This window comes from Gekko japonicus, unplaced genomic scaffold, assembly GCF_001447785.1.
Source record: "Gekko japonicus isolate JY-2015 unplaced genomic scaffold, Gekko_japonicus_V1.1 scaffold476, whole genome shotgun sequence".
NCBI classification, from domain to species: Eukaryota; Metazoa; Chordata; class Lepidosauria; order Squamata; family Gekkonidae; genus Gekko; species Gekko japonicus.
In genome coordinates, this window is record NW_015175984.1 from 843,307 (window position 1) to 859,184 (window position 15,878).

Consider the following 15,878-nt stretch of genomic DNA (forward strand, 5'->3'; position numbering starts at 1 on the left):
CTGTGGCATCGGACCCTATTGAGGCCCCGCCTGCCCCCTCCCCAAACCCCGCCCTCTCCCTATCCACCCCCAAAGTCTCCAGGTATTTCCCAACCCAGACCTGGCAACCGTATTATAGCAGGAGGTCTCCAGCCACCACCTGGAGGCAGTCAACCCTCTTTGGAAGACAAGCAGGACCGGGCCGCTGCAATGTTTACCAGGCCGCAAAGTGGTTACCTAGGCAACCACAGGAACCCGGAAGCCAGGCTGCGGCGCGTCTCGGTGGATGGCAGAGAGTCCCGTATGGAGAAGGGCGGGGAAATTAACCCAGCCCGGAGAGTTGTGGATTGGTCGCGAGCAGATCCCCCTTTCATTGCCCATTGGCTGTTCCGCGGGGTGGGATGTGAGGGGCGGGGCGCGGCGAGGCGGGAAGGGACGTTCGGCGCTGAAGAGACCCGGGCCGGTTTTCGCTCGGCTTCCGGAGGTAAGCGCGGGAGGAGGGGAGAGGCTGGCGGCCGGTGCGGGGAAGGCGCCCCCCTCGCCTCACAGTCTCTACACGATATGATATGAATCCCCCCCGTAGGTTAAGGGAAGGAACCTCTTGTCTCCTGCCTTCTTCTCCTTAAGTGCAGTCAAAACAGGGAAACCCCGCTTGGAGTTCTGGGCGGGCACCCACCGGCCGCAAAACAGTCGCTGAAGAAGGTGGACGCGCCTTGTCTGTGGCACGCACCCGCGGGTTTATACACAGAAGAAGAGAGAAGAAGAGATGGGATTGATACCCCATGGCCCTTCACTACCCGAAGGAGTCTTACAGCGGCTTACAAACTCCTCTCCCTTCCCCTCCCCACAACAGACACCCTGTGAGGCAGGTGGGGCTGAGAGAGCTCTTGACAGAAACTGCTCTTATCAAGAACAGCTCTTATCAGAACTATGGCTTGCCCAAGGTCATCCAGCAGGTGCAAGTGGAGGCGTGGGGTATCAAACCGGTCCAGGCACTTAACCACTACACCAAACAGGCATCAAGAGGGGCAGCCGAGTTAGTCTGCCTGTAGCTGCAGAAAAGCTTAAGAGTCCAGGAGCCCCTTCAAGACTCCCAAAGTCTGTGGCAGGGGAGGAGCTTTCAGCTCTCTTCTTCAGAAGGCTCCTCCCCTGCCACAGATTTTGGGAGTCCTGAAGGGGCTCCTGGACTCTTGGTCTTTTCAGCCTGAGGCTGGTCACACCGGCCTGCCTGCCTGCCTCACAGGGTTGTTGTGAAGATAAAGTGGAGAAGAGGAGAATGGTGTAAGTAAGCTGCTTTGGGTCCCCACAGGGGAGAAAGGCAGGGTAAAACTGGACCTTCTATGATGCCATTTCAGGCAGGGCTCCGTTCCCCAGAATACATTTGCAACATTATTGTAGCTATTGTACCCTGTTCTTAATTTTGGCATGATTTGTGAGACAATCCCCCCGTGTATGTACAGGTATAGTATAGGAACATTGTTTTAGACATCTATAGAATAAGAAGAGATAAGAGATTGGATTCATACCCCGCCCTTCACTCGGAGTCTCAGAGTGGCTTACAAATTCTTTCCTCTCCCCGCAACAGACACCCTGTGAGGTAGGCAGGGCTGAGAGAGCTCTCCAAAGAACTGCCCTTGAGAGAACAGCCCTGACAGAACTATGGCTTGCCCAAGGTCATCCAGCAGCTGCAAGTGGAGGAGTGGGGAAACAGGCCCGGTTCTCCCAAATTAGAGTCTGCGCACTTAACCACTACTCCAGATCAATGCTCCCTCTAAGCTGTGGAGTCTTGTGAGCAACAATACTACTTTGTGAGCTACTGGTATTAAAGTTGTGAGCGGGCGATTTGGCTACTGCATAAATCAGTTTGCTCTGGAGCCATCCTTCCTGAGCTGAGACAAAAATGTGTGAGCCGAAGGTTAAAAAAACTGAGCTAGCTCACATTAACTCAGAGGGAACACTGCACCAGATAGGAGATCCCCTGCCCTGGGTGGCCTAGGCTGACCTGGAGAGATTCTGCATTGGCTTTTCCCTCCCTTGGAACAGAAATTCCCCTCTGCATTGCATGCTGCTTTCACTTTCTTTGATCACTGGATTTTATGGCACCTTCGCTTTCTTTGATCATTGTGTTTTATGGTACCTTCTGCATAGATTTATGGCCATTCAGGGGTGACTTTGCAGTCAGTACGGTGAGGTATTTGAATGTGGTTTTGAGCTGCACTTTTTCCTCCCAGTTGAGAAAATGTGGAGCGAATGCTAGATGCAGAATCGGCCCTGATCTTGGAAGCTAAGCAGTGTCAGTCCTGGTTAGTATATGCATGGTAGACCACCAGGGAAGTCCAGGCTTGCTACACGGAGGGAGGCATTGGCAAACCATCTCTGGACGTCTCTTGCCTTGAAAGCTATGGGATCACCACAAATTGGTTGCTGCTTGATGGCACTTTCCGCCACCAGGTGGAGGAAGATAAACATTTAAACAATAAACATATTCTCGAAAATATGTTGTTTTTAGAATATATAAGTACATTATTATCTAATGCTGTAGATTGTCTTACATAAACATCCTCAAACTGTATGATTTTAGCAAATAAACCTTTTCCTTAAAAAGCATTTCATTGAAGTTTTCTTCAGTGCACTCCCCAAATTTCCACTTTTTCCATTGGAAGAATAGTGAGGGAGATGTCCTGACCCCAGAAAAAATGGGGGAAATGTTTCCCCCCCCGAAGTTTTCTGCTCCCCCCCACTAGCCTTCAAAACTTGGATGTGATTTTATAGAAACAGCTGTTAGCTTTTTATACTTACCATGATTTGATTGAAACAAACGTCCTTTAGTTAAGATCAGTATGAAGGCCGAATGAGATCAGCAATTCTTGTTGACGAACATATATTTTCTTCTAAAGAAACAGAAGCAGAAATGCATTTTTAAAACATGGCTTCATAGCAGATGATCCTGAAGCTGCCTGAATATAAAATGTGTCCAGGGATCTACATTATGCAGCACCTCTTCATTATCCTTTCCCTTCTTGTCCCTTTCGTGGTACTATGTTCCTCAGAAATCTTCATTAGACCAGATGATTCAAAATAAAAGAGGGGAAAGCAGATATTTCGGGTCATCATGTTCTTAAAGGCTCTCTCACACCAGGATATGGTAGAACTTCTGACAGGCGAAGAAGATTGGGTTTCATGATAACCTAACATGAAGAAGAAGTAAGCTAGTGACTTTTTGCTTAGCCTCTACTCATCAGGTTAGGAATGCCTGCTTAATGTCTTCATATCAGGCTGCGGTTAGAAGTGTAAGAACAGAGCTAGAAGAAAAGATAGCAACCTTATTTGGGGTCTCGTATCCAAATCCTGATGTCTGTTACCTCTACCAGCCCAGTTTACTTGTGCCATCTTGGCATACACCCACAAGACACCGAGGAGTGATCTGGAATGCAATTTCTTACTTGCAGCTGGGTTGTTTCCATTTGTTTCTGTCTCGTTCTGGGTACAGTTCTTCTACGGCACCTGTTGTAGCATGTGCGTAGTTAAAATGGTCTTCCTTTTTTTAATACAGTCGTCAGTCTGAATTCCAGAGCAGGAGCATGGCTATGGCTTCGACAGTATCCGAGTACACTATTGGGGGAGTGAAAATTCTCTTCCCTTGCAAGGCCTATCCTTCACAGTTGGCTATGATGAACGCAGTAAGTTGTGCTGAGAAATCAGATTTTGATTTGAATTGGCAGTCTTCATTGTAACATTTCTTGGGAGCCCGTGTTTATTGTACGATATCCTCTTTGGACTGTAATGGAGTTTGCCCACATCCAGTTTCTGGTTTACTGATAAAAAAGGTACAGTTCTTCTATGGCACCTGTTGTAGCATGTGCATAGTTAAAATGGTCTTCTTTTTTTAATACAGTCGTCAATCTGAATTCCAGAGCAGGAGCGTGGCTATGGCTTCGACAGTATCCGAGTACACTATTGGGGGAGTGAAAATTCTCTTCCCTTGCAAGGCCTATCCTTCACAGTTGGCTATGATGAACGCAGTAAGTTGTGCTGAGAAATCAGATTTTGATTTGAATTGGCAGTCTTCATTGTAACATTTCTTGGGAGCCCGTGTTTATTGTACGATATCCTCTTTGGACTGTAATGGAGTTTGCCTACACCCAGTTTCTGGTTTACTGATAAAAAAAGTGTGTTTTTCTCCAAAGAAGTTCTGATGGAAGTGTGAGGATTTTTGTCCTTTCTGGAAAAGAGAATAGCAGCAACAATAAATTAAAAGAATGAAATAAAGTCTTCTTCATGCATTGTATTCATTATAGTATTTTTTTTCTTTCTAGATTGTCAAGGGGCTGAACTCCCAGCAGCACTGCTTGTTGGAGAGCCCCACAGGAAGTGGGAAAAGCTTGGCATTGCTATGCTCAGCATTGTCGTGGCAACGGTCTCTGTACGGTAAGCCATTCTGTAGCATCGTTTCCTGTTATGGTATCCAGTCACACGTACCTGTGCCTTGAACTGGGAATTTCTGAGTCTGGGATCTAACAGTGACTGCTGTGGACTTTGTGCATTCAGGTCTCTGAATCCTCCTCTGAGTTGGCCTGGACTGGTATAAGCAAAAAGAACCTGGCTTTTTGCCCCTGCTCAGGCATCAGACCTGTGTCGTCTTGGGCTGCAGTTTTCCCTGCTCTTGCTAATGACCTCAGGAATCCTGCAGTGGAAGACACACATACAGTCCAGGTCTAGATCTGGAAATGTGTGCCCACAAATATGGTTTTTATTAATTCATTTTGTTTATTTCTAAGCCTCAGTTCAGAGGAGTTTCAGAGCTGCTTGGGAAAAAAACATTAAAATAATATCAAATGCACGTACAATTACTGCTGTTGAAATATAATTAGTAAATCTGCTTCCAAAGTAATAGAAGCAATTTTAGAAAGGGAATATCAAAACAGAGGCTGCAAAATAATCAGTTTGAAACTTCAGTGCTGTTAACAAATGAACAGCGACAAGATATCCTGCTTAAAATGTTGCACGATATACAAACAGCTGCCACAATTCAAAGTGGCATTAAATGGGCGGCCAAACACATTCAACAGAAAGCCCAGGTTTATAAAAGAAACTTTTAAGTTGGAGCCAAAAGTTCCAGCCAAACATCCTATACAGAGGATGTTCTACAACCAAGGTACCACCACAGAGAAGGCCTTGTATTTCGTGGCTGTGGCTCTTAAATAGCAGTTGCAACCAGAACAGGGATTGCAAGGATGATACCAGGGACGAAGCCTGGTCATGTCCTCTTAGTCTGTACTCTGATGCCTTTTGGTCAGTGAAGGTGACAGTATCTGATGGCAGGGCATTTGAATGGTTGAAAAGATGTGAAGAAATAGCTGTGCTTCTCTCCCTTTAGTATCTGAATAGCAGAGGCATTTCAGTCGGTGCAGCTTTTTTCTCCCCTGCGTGACAAGCCACAACGGTTGAAAATTTTCATTGCAATAACAGGAGTCCTGTCCTCCTCTCTTGCATCTGGTCACCCTGTTGGAAGGAAGTGGTGTGGTTCTGCAGTGCAATGAATTGGACTGTATCAGAGTCTTTAAGGGGTGTTGTTTGTACATTATCCAAGTTGTTGTTGACTGTCATTTGTTAGTTCTGTCCTGGGGCTTGGTATGCTATTCAGAAGGACATTGGGGTACCTAGGCAGAAAAGAATGATGAACTGAGTGAGAGAGACCCTACCTGCTAATGAATGTGAGGTCAAGTAAGGTCACAGTGATTGGTAACCACGGGCTGGTTCATGCATGTCCACCCTTCACTGGTCATCACTTAGTAAGGTAACTCAGCATTTGAGGCTGGTTCTTATATGTGTGCCCGCCACTTGATAACTCGCGTGTGAATGGGCCATCATGCATCTTAACAGTGCTGACCAAACATCCGTATAACATCCTTTTCAGAGAAATTTTGCAGTAGAAGGGTAAAAAGTCACACTACTTTGCTTTTTCCTAGGGCACTGATCCCTAGTAAGGGATTGAGTGCTTTGTCTTAGGAAAAAGTGCACAAGGTTGCAGCCCTGATTGCTAATAATCTCGTTCTAGGGTTTGGCTTGGCTCAGATGAGAAGAGAGCCAGCTTGGTTTAGTGGTTAAGAGTGGTGGACTCTAATCTGGAGAACCGGGTTTGATTCCTGACTCCTCCACATGAAGCCTGCTGGGTGACCGTGGGTCAGTCACAGCTCTCTCAGAGCTGTTCTCTCAGAACTCTCTCCGCCCCACCTACCTCGCAGGGTGTCTGTTGTGAGGAGGGGAAGGGGAGGAGATTGTAAGCTGCTCTGAGACTCCGAGTGAAGGGCGGGGTATAAATCCAATCTTCTCTTCTTCTTCCTGGCCACCTCCATGGCGTTTGTGCTGCCAAGGGAGTCAGTACACAGCTGAGGTGGAGGCCAGGTCCCATACAGAATTTCTCTGGGTTCAGTACAAACATAAAACATGTCTCCCTCACATAATCACACATAATCACACAAGAGAGCCAGTTTGGTGTAGTGGTTAAGTGTGCGGACTCTAATCTGGGAGAACTGGGTTTGATTCCCCACTCCTCCACTTGCATCTGCTGATGTGACCTTGGGTCAGTCACAAGCTCTGGCACAGCTGTTCCTGAAAGAGCCGTTTGTGTCAGAGTTCTCTCAGCCCCACCTACCTCACAGGGTGTCTGTTGTGGGGAGGGGAAGGGAAAGGAGTTTGTAAGGCACTCTGAGACTCCAAGTGAAGGGTGGGGTATAAATCCAATTTCTTCTTCTTGTTGTTTCACTCCATACATACTGCTATGGAAGGAACATTTCTATTGTGTTTCTTATAAATATAACATGTTATGGTAACAAACTTTCAGCCTGGACTGGAACCAGTGTTCCCTCTAAACTGAGTTAATGTGAGCTAGCTCAGTTTTTTAGCCTCCAGAATAGACAGTCTTGTATAAACGGACAATGGTATAGTTTGTCTTCGCTCAGGAAGGATGGCTCCAGAGCAAACTAATTTATGCAGTAGCCAAATCACCTGCTCACAACTTTAATGCCAGTAGCTCACAAAGTAGAATTTTTGCTCACAAGACTCCACAGCTTAGAGGGAGCATTGACTAGAACCCTAATAGGCTGTATCCATGCCCTTCCTCCAACTCCAAGAGACAGAATGGAGACGGACAGTCCCTGCAGAGATACGAACCGTGTGTGTGCGTTGTGGTTAACTGAGGAGGGAAGGTACCCAAGGCAGTGTGGCGCTATAAACCCTGCATTAATGTCTGTGCTTGATGTGGAGAGGGGAATAGGAGGCCAGTGGCATGTGAACCTTCCCGCCTCTATATCTGAGGTGTTCAGTGGGCAACGGAGATGGAGGGGGTCCAGGCAATCTCTGATCTGCCACAGGCCCGTCATCTGTGGGTTATTTTGTAATGAAATGAGCTGCGTTTTCAACGTTTCACTTGATTTGTTACAATTCTGACAAAACGAGTTAGATGTGCCAAAAAACCTCAACTTTACCCTGTGGTTCCTTTTAAAAACGAACTTAAACAATCTTCTGTTTGCTCTTCAGAAAAGCCACCCAGTGAGTGGTCATGCTTAAAGGAATGCAAGACGTCGGAGCCCGTGATGCGGTGTTGCTGTAATTGTCATGCAGAACCCAGAGTTCAGGACCAGAGCAGTGCAGGGTCGAACCAAGGCAGTTGCTCTTACTTCACCGACAACGGAACCAACAGGCCCCTGAGTAGTGGAACCACGCTGAGAAATGGAGGTAGTTTTCTAATCATTTCTTGATGGCTGGCCTTAAAGGGCACTATGGTGACCTCACTCTCTTCACATGCAGGATTTTCCCTTTTTCCCTTCTTTCTTGCTGATCAGCCCCTATATCTATTTTCTTCTTATTTGTTTGTCTATGGCTGTCCCACCCAATTGCTTTAATTATATACATTTTGATGCTGGCCCAGCCCAGGGAACTGAAGGAAGAGACAAAATCACCTTCTTGTATTCAACTTCTGAAAGGTCACACAAGAGGCTTTTGAAAGTTCAAAATAAACAAAATGTTCTATTTAACTTAGAGGAGTTAAGGGCAGGTGGAATCAGGGGTAGGCTGTATGAGGTGAACTGATAATAAAACTGGGATAACTTTGTAATCACACTAACTCCAGATAATTTGTTGCCAACAAGTAAGTGTTTCTGCTATTCAAAAAGATCTTTTAAAACTTTGAGGAGAGATGCTTTCTTCTCAGTTTCTGCTTAAACACTCAAGCATAGGTTTCTGAGTTTCACTGACTCTTAAAGTCTAGAAGGCAGGAACATGCAACCAAGTTCTCCAAATCCTTCTATATACACAGACCAGGGATCACTCCTCTTTTAAGAGCTATTTCCCTTTTCACTGGGCAGAGATTACTTCTCTTAACTTCTCTAGAAGCAATTTCCCTTTTTGGCTTGAATGTGGTTTCTCTCTGATCCTCTCACTCCTTTTGCCTTCTTCCCAGTCCACAGTCAGTGCTTAACTGTCTCTTCTTCAGCTGTCAGTTCCCAGCTGTAGTTTCTTAACTGGGTCTCTTCAAAGAATTCTGTTTGAACAGCCTGTCATTTAGACTTTGTTAGACATTAACCCTTGACAGTCTGTCACAGGTACACTCGGCATTTTGGGGCAGGCTTGTAAATACTACTTGCCTGGTTGCATGTGGCAAATAAGATAGGCAACTAGCTGTATTTGAGTTATTTAATTCAGGGGCATTTTGATCAGTGCCTGTGTAAAGTTGGGGGTCAGTGCTAGATAACATCCCTAGCCTGGAGGAGGCAGGGCTGTTCTGCCATCTTCCTTTCATTTGAGGAAGGAAATCTGCAGAAACATCCCTTTGAGCTTCAGGCTCCATCCAAAGCAACAACAGTTAAAAAAATGATCAGAGGTAGCCAACCTTTTTAAGGAAAGATCTTTCTCTCTGACCAGGACTCTGGTGATCTGCCTATCAGAATAGACAGTCTTGTATAAATGGACCAATGGTATGGTTTGTAGAGATGTGAAAACCTGGGAAAGTTGATGGGTAATTTTTTCTCCCTAAGAACTTTTTTCAGTTTTTCCAATAAAAAAATTATAAATGTGGGGAAAGATGGGGGGGGGGGGGGGTTATATGTAATATTTCTTTTTTCTTTTTTTTTTAAGCAAAATGTTTTTAAGATAGGTTTTTTCCACTCAAGATGGATAGTATGAAGATTTTAACATGACAAGCTACAGCATTAGGGAATGACAAATTCAGTGTATAATGTAGACATGCAGAGTATTTTGAGGATATATTGACTGCTTAAATGTGACTAAGTTTGTCTAAATTTAATTTTCTGTACTATGTATATGAAACCCAGTCTCCAAACGTGCTGCTAGTCCTGTTGTGACTGCGTGACACTGTTTCTGTCCAAATAACAAACTTTATTTTGACTATTGCAAAATTTGAATTTTCTATTTTCAACTGTTCAGCGGGGTTTACTCCCAGGAAAGTGTTCTCAGGATGGCACCACAAGATAGATATGTTAGGGTAGCTGAGTTTGTAACTCTCTAACATTGGCTGCATTTACAATTTATAGAAAACTAAAGCATTTGAATTAAAAACTAAAGCGGGAGCGAAGTCGTAACTGATACGTTTTAGTTTGCTAAAGTAGTAGGATAATTCTAAGCTTTATAAGAAATTAAATACTGGATCAATTTTAATTTCCCCCCAAATTTTCCCTCCTCTCACGGGTTCAAAATTTCCAGAAATCTTACATCTGTAGTCTTGGGATAAAGCAACTTCATATATGGAGTTTTGTATTACAGGGGATATTCTGGGTTAGAGCATCTGAGGGTTATCATAATTCGTAAGATTCCAGCAAAACATGCTTTTCCCTCCTCCACTTTCTCTGTTTCTGTTACAGAAGAGACCACAAAAATCACACTTTCTTCAAAACTGTCTGCAAAGAAGCAAGCGTCTTTACATGAAGGTGAAGATGATTTTAAAGCAGATAGGAAAAGAATTCGTTCACTAGAAACAGAGGAACAGGTAAGTACAGTTCTGAGCTAGTAAAAGTAATCCACACTTAGCTGAATGAGGCTTCCCGGTTATCCACTGGTATTTTGGCTGAAAATGTGCACCCGAATTGGACTGTTGACCGCTGTTTTAACATTTGCCATTTCTCCCAATGAAGCCTACTGCTTGCATGGCAGTGCATTACATGCCACAGGGATTGATTACTGGCACATATCATTCAAACTATTTCTAGCCAGTTTGGTGTAGTGGTTAGGAGTGTGGACTGTAATCTGAGAGAACCGGGTTTGATTCCCCACTCCACATGCAGCTGCTGGTGTGACCTTGGGTCAGTCACAGTTCTCTCAGAGCTGTTCTCAAGGAGAAAGCTCTTACAGCCCCACCTACCTCACAGGGTGTCTGTTGTGGGGAGGGGAAGGGAAAGGAGATTGTAAATCGGTCTGAGATTCCTTCGGGTATGTAGAGCGGGGTATAAATCCAATCTATTATTATTATTCTCTAGGCTTCCTACTGTTAAGAGATAACTTTATTAATTGCCTTTTAATCATTTAACTATGCATATGCTTACATATTGTCAGAATCTCAAAATAATTGCCTTTTTGACAGTGACAGAAGTGTGAAATAAAAGAGTAAACAAGATCTTCCAGTCACGGTTGGGAAAAGACTCCTTTTTAAATATTCTATTGTAATAATATCTCAAAGCTCTTCGTTGTAACCCCCCCCCCCCCCGCGTTCACAACTTTCTAGATAATTGCTCCTGGGGATCCAGTTTGTTAAACACTTGATATGTGACAAGATGGTTTTCGAAAAGCATTGAAGGTTGTGTCTCCTTTGGAAATTCTGATATTTCAAATAGACAATGGCAGTTAATTTATTTTGATGTTTATCTTTGTAAACTGCTCCTGAAATAGCAGATTTAATGCCATGGAAGATTTTTTAAAAGTTGATTGCAGAGATCAAAAGATCCTGTAGTCTACCCTTTCAGGATCCTTAGCTGATTTATCAGTGGTCTCTCAATGAGAACATAGTAATAATTGACAAGCTTCCGTGAAAACCAACCTGCTCACCACTACCAATCTTCCCCTGTGCTGGGCAACCATAAAGTGTCTTGGGTGCATTCTCAGTTCATTAAAGCCAATGGTGAGGCTCAGCAGGCCAGGCTAGTGCTCTCCGTGAGCTGAGTATGTGCCCTAGAAAATGTCCCTGCATCTTCTGTGGTTCCATGGCAGAAATGCAGAGTTTCATCGGCAGAGGAATCAGTGTACAGAATGTTCCCTGAATGTAAGAAGGTTAAAAAAGCATGATGTCTTAAAGTAGTCAAGTTCTGCTCCTGAGTATTTCCGTCTACCAAGCTTGCAAGTGTGTGGTTTTTCCTACAGGCTAGGAAACGAAATCGACTAGCCAAAGGAGCGCAGTTAGTGGACGCTTTAGAAGTTTATCAGCAGCAGAGAAATGGGGAATTGACCGTGTGCTCAAAGAAACCAGTTCCTTCCTCTCTCAAAACGGTAAGTAGGCAGTTCCGTGTTCAAAAGGGGCCTTATATTGTTGTACAAAAGCTCAGCGCAAAAGCCCAGCTGCATGAACTGACTTCTGTATGTACATGATTCATTATAATCTGTGACATTAGAGATAAGGTGCTGTTAACCCCACATAAATCCTGGTCCACTTTATGAGGAAGGCATCTTCAGGTTAAAGGTTTCTGTTTCTTCCTTTCTACTTGGCTGTGCTTTCTTCATTCTTTATTTCTAAGTAATCCCCATGATGAAGATGGACTGTTTTTCCATATTTCCTTTGACCAGAAGAGGTTTTCCATAACTGAACATCGAATATTTTGGTTCATCATGTTCTGTTAGTTTAACCATTGAGAAGAACAAAATGAGTTATTAACCTTCAGCACATTACCAAGTGACTGGGATTAAGGATGCAATGCTGGTTTCTGACAGAATGTGTTAGTTGCTGTGCAACATGGAACTATTAGATTTAGGCAAAAGTCTTGATTAGATTCAAGGGAGTTCTGCATAAGTTAATCCATTGAACAGTTGGGTTTGCAACTACAGTAAGTTCAGTGCTGGAGAGACTGTTGTCTGAGAGTTAAAAAGTGGTTAAATGAATTAAATTCAAGCTACCTGCTTGAATTGTTGCTTCCAAAGTATAGTTTGAATTATTGCTTCCAAAGTTTGTACTTGCACATTTGAATGCTTTGCCAGCAGCATTATTGTTAGCAAGGTTTAATAGTATTCCATAATAGATTCTGTGGATGTGATACTAACCAAATTGATGCTGCAGATCATATTCTTTTGGATTGCCCCGAATTTTCAAGTGTGAGCTGAATTGATTTTTAAGCAGGACTGTTTCTCGAGAAGCGACATCTTCTTGGTTACTAAGAGATGAAGATAAACAAGTAATTTTGCAGGTGGCTAATTTTTTGGTAGCTGTAGTAAAATCAAGTTGTAATTCAGGTAGTAACCTTCAGGCTTCCCTATGAGAGTGTGATGGCTCGCTGTTTATGACTTTGGTTGTGACGTCCTTGCTTATAGGGAAAAAGGTTTTACCTTTAAACACTCTCTGTGTATATAAACTTGGTAGTTTCCTGTTGCCACCAAGAATTAAAACCCCCAAATCTCTCTCTTTTGGTAGTATGACCTAGGGTCTGGACACTTCAGAGGACTATGTGGCCCTGAGGAAGTACTGTACTGATTTCTGGGATAATTTTGAACAAAAATTGATTTATTTAATAAAGAACAAAATAGGTTTCTGGTTATTTTGAACAGCTGCTGATGAAAGGAACTTGTAAATATACTAACTGGCAAAGCTTGGTGCTACAAACAGTCTCTCAAACCCCAAACTCCACTCTGACAGGCTAGTCTCTTTGTTTTATTCACACGGAATAGAATCACGGAATAGAATCAGAATAGAATCAGAATTCCATAGTCACGCAGACTATGTTCTCTCTTCAGGCTTCACACACAGAATCCTTCATAATTCTCAGAGTCACACAGACTCTCTTCAAAACTCTACCATACTTGTCTTTCTCATATCACAGAATCTCCTCATAGACACACACAGATTCCTCCCAAACACCCCTCCTCCCACACTCTCCGTCATCAACCAGTCACCGCACACTCATCTCCCCCTATCACTCTCCTTACATTACTGCAGTCAAACTCAACATTTAAAGACACCCCCCCAAAAAAAAAGTTTTAATTTTTATTTTTTAAAATTTATTCACATTTATATCCCGCCCATCCCATAAACGGGCTCAGGGCGGGTTACAACAATTTAATACATACAATGGTAATTAAGAAGAATTAAATGAGAGGAATTTGCCTGGAGGTGCTTGTGACTCCCAAAGCTTCAGACAAATGTGGACACGATGGATGAGCACACAGAAACATGCTAGTTTACTACTAGTGATATGTGTGGGGAGAGGACTGGTGACCAGACCTCTTGGACCTGCATCACAGCAACAACCAATTGAATGATAAAGAACGGTTTCACAACTATCTCCTAATCTGGGTGGCTTCGGGCTAGAATGTTATGGAACACTGTGGGTACCACTGCAGCCCTGTATGGATTTCCTACTGTAGCCTTTCTCTTGTATCAGAAGCCTTGTTGATTATCTCATGGGTTGTAGGCAGCCAGGCACCGGCTTCTGCTGAATTTTTCCATCTCTCTGAGAGAGACAGATTTATTCAGCTTTGTAAGATGGCTCCTTTTGCATTGTAATGGTTGAGGTATAGCTACCACAAGTGAAAGTGACTGTGGGGATAATAATACCTGCACTGTGGAATAATATTTTTGATACCTTGAGCTTGTTTTTTTAAGAAACTAAGTGCCTTACAAAACCGAGGATCTAGCTAGTCGAGCATCTAGCAGAAGCTCACCAGTGATGTGTGTAAAACTCAGGAGTAGGGGATAGAAACTCAACAGGTGAATACATATTCTGCACCTGGTATACACAGTAGAAAAAAGCAAGAGTCCAGTAGCTCCTTAAAGACTAACAAAATACATGACAGAGTATGAGCTTTCATGAGTCACTGCTCACGTCTTCAGATGCGGTTAGAATCGAAGTCCATCTGTTTTGTTTATTGGGAAGTGGAGTGATTTCAGATGCTGAATGACATTAGCTGGCAAGTAATAATAGCAAGTGAATGACAATAGCAGGTGTGATTGGATTTAGGTCAGATATGCAGAGGGCTAATAGGCATGGAGAAATCAGCATTGGTAATGAGACAGGAAACATGTGGTATACACAGTTATGGGAGGGGCTGTGGCTCAGTGGAAGAGCATCTGCTTCGTATGCAGAAGGTTGTAGGTTCAATCCCTGGCATCTCCAGTTGAAAGGATTCGGCAGTAGGTAGTGTGAAAGACCTTGACCTGAGACCCTGGATAGCTGCTCTCAGTCTGAATGGACAATACTGATGTTGATGCACCAGCATTCTGACTCAATATAAGGCAGCTTCGTGTGTTCATGTACATATTATCTCTGACCACCATGCTTTTGCATTGAGCCATTAGTAGAACTCTCCTCCATGAATTTGTCTAATCCCCTTTGTAAGGAAGAAGAAGAGGAGATTGGATTTATACCCTGCCCTTCACTACCCGAAGGAATCTCAGAGTGGCTTACAATTCCTTTCCCTTCCCCTCCGCATAACAGACACCCTGTGAGGTAGGTGAGGCTGAGAGAGCTGTCTCAAGAACTGCCCTTGAGAGAAGAGCTCTGAAAAAACTTGTGACTGACCCAAGGTCACACCAGCAGCTGCATGTGGAGGAGTGGGGAATCAAGCCCAGTTCTCTCAGGTTAGAGTCTGCGCTCTTAACCACTACACCAAAGCTGTCTGAGCCAGTGGCCACCACCCCATATTCTGGTGACTAGTTCCACATATGCAGATGTGAAAAGGTAGTTTTCTGTACTGTTGTTTCAGTCTTGTTGTGTTTGCTTAGTCTGCCTCTCTGCTTTGGCTGGTCCTGCTAATATATAGGAAAACTAGTCTGGGGAAGTGTATGCTGTAATAAATCTGTACATCTTTAAGGTGCAAGACTGATTTTTGCAATATTGGGACTATTACTGGCACGAGCAAAATGCACTTGCTTTCTGTGCTGTGTAGTTAATGACCTCAGCTGTCACAGTGACTTAATAAGTTGGGAAACGTTTATTGATTTTGTGCTTTTTTGTAAGTGTCTAACCGAAAATCAGAGACTGCACAATTAAGTTGCTTCTATAGTTAAAGTCCTTCAGCAGCAGCTGAGCTGAGGGTTATGGGAAATCAATAAGGATTCCTTCAGCCAAATTGCTTCACAAAGTAGTGACTGTTGGTGAACCCTGTCCCTTTGGACATCACAACAGCCCAGTCTCTCATTCAAGCTTACAAATTCATTTTAAAAAAATTCCCGGTGTCTGCTGGGTTTAGTTTTCTTGTATATCGATGTGGGGGGAGGGGAATAAGTTCCTAAAAGATGTTCCTGTTTGGAAGAAAACAAATCTTCAGGCTGGCTCACGTGTGTGTGCTCAGTCACCCATTGAGTGTCTACCTGTCCCTGCGGGGTGTGCTGTGCCAGCCAGGTGTGGGGCACAGAGGGCTACCAACCCATTGGTACTAACTGTGGGCATGGAGAGTAACCTTTGGCAGGAGCTGAATCCTCGGTGTCGGGGGCCAGAGGAGAGGTGTAGTTAGTCTGGGCAAGAATAGGAGCCAGAGGCAAAGGCAAACTCTCGTTAGACTGGGATCAAGTCTGAGCTGCCAAGCAACATGTGAGAAACGGAGCGATTCTCATCCCAGGTATGAGTTGCTTGGACAAGCTCTGAGCCTGTGCCTTTTTAGAGGTTGATGGGAAAGCCCTGGAAATCCACTGAGCTCTGGCAGAGCTGATGGTGTGGCCTGCAGGGTGTCCTTGAAACTCCGTTTGCTGG

The 15,878-nt window shown here is 44.0% G+C and overlaps 1 protein-coding gene and 1 non-coding gene across 2 annotated transcripts in view; both read left to right on the forward strand.

The window, feature by feature from the left end:
• Positions 1-3,908: 3,908 nt before the first annotated feature.
• Positions 3,909-15,878, forward strand: part of BRIP1 (BRCA1 interacting protein C-terminal helicase 1) — a 191,537-nt gene continuing 179,567 nt past the window's right edge. The window contains exons 1-5 of the mRNA XM_015426280.1: positions 3,909-4,001; positions 4,296-4,407; positions 7,519-7,716; positions 9,858-9,982; positions 11,347-11,451. Coding sequence (XP_015281766.1) covers positions 3,909-4,001; positions 4,296-4,407; positions 7,519-7,716; positions 9,858-9,982; positions 11,347-11,451 — 633 coding nt within the window. The remainder of the gene's footprint in view (positions 4,002-4,295; positions 4,408-7,518; positions 7,717-9,857; positions 9,983-11,346; positions 11,452-15,878) is intronic.
• Positions 14,232-14,303, forward strand: TRNAT-CGU. The gene has a single exon. It is a non-coding gene; the product is annotated as a tRNA-Thr (tRNA).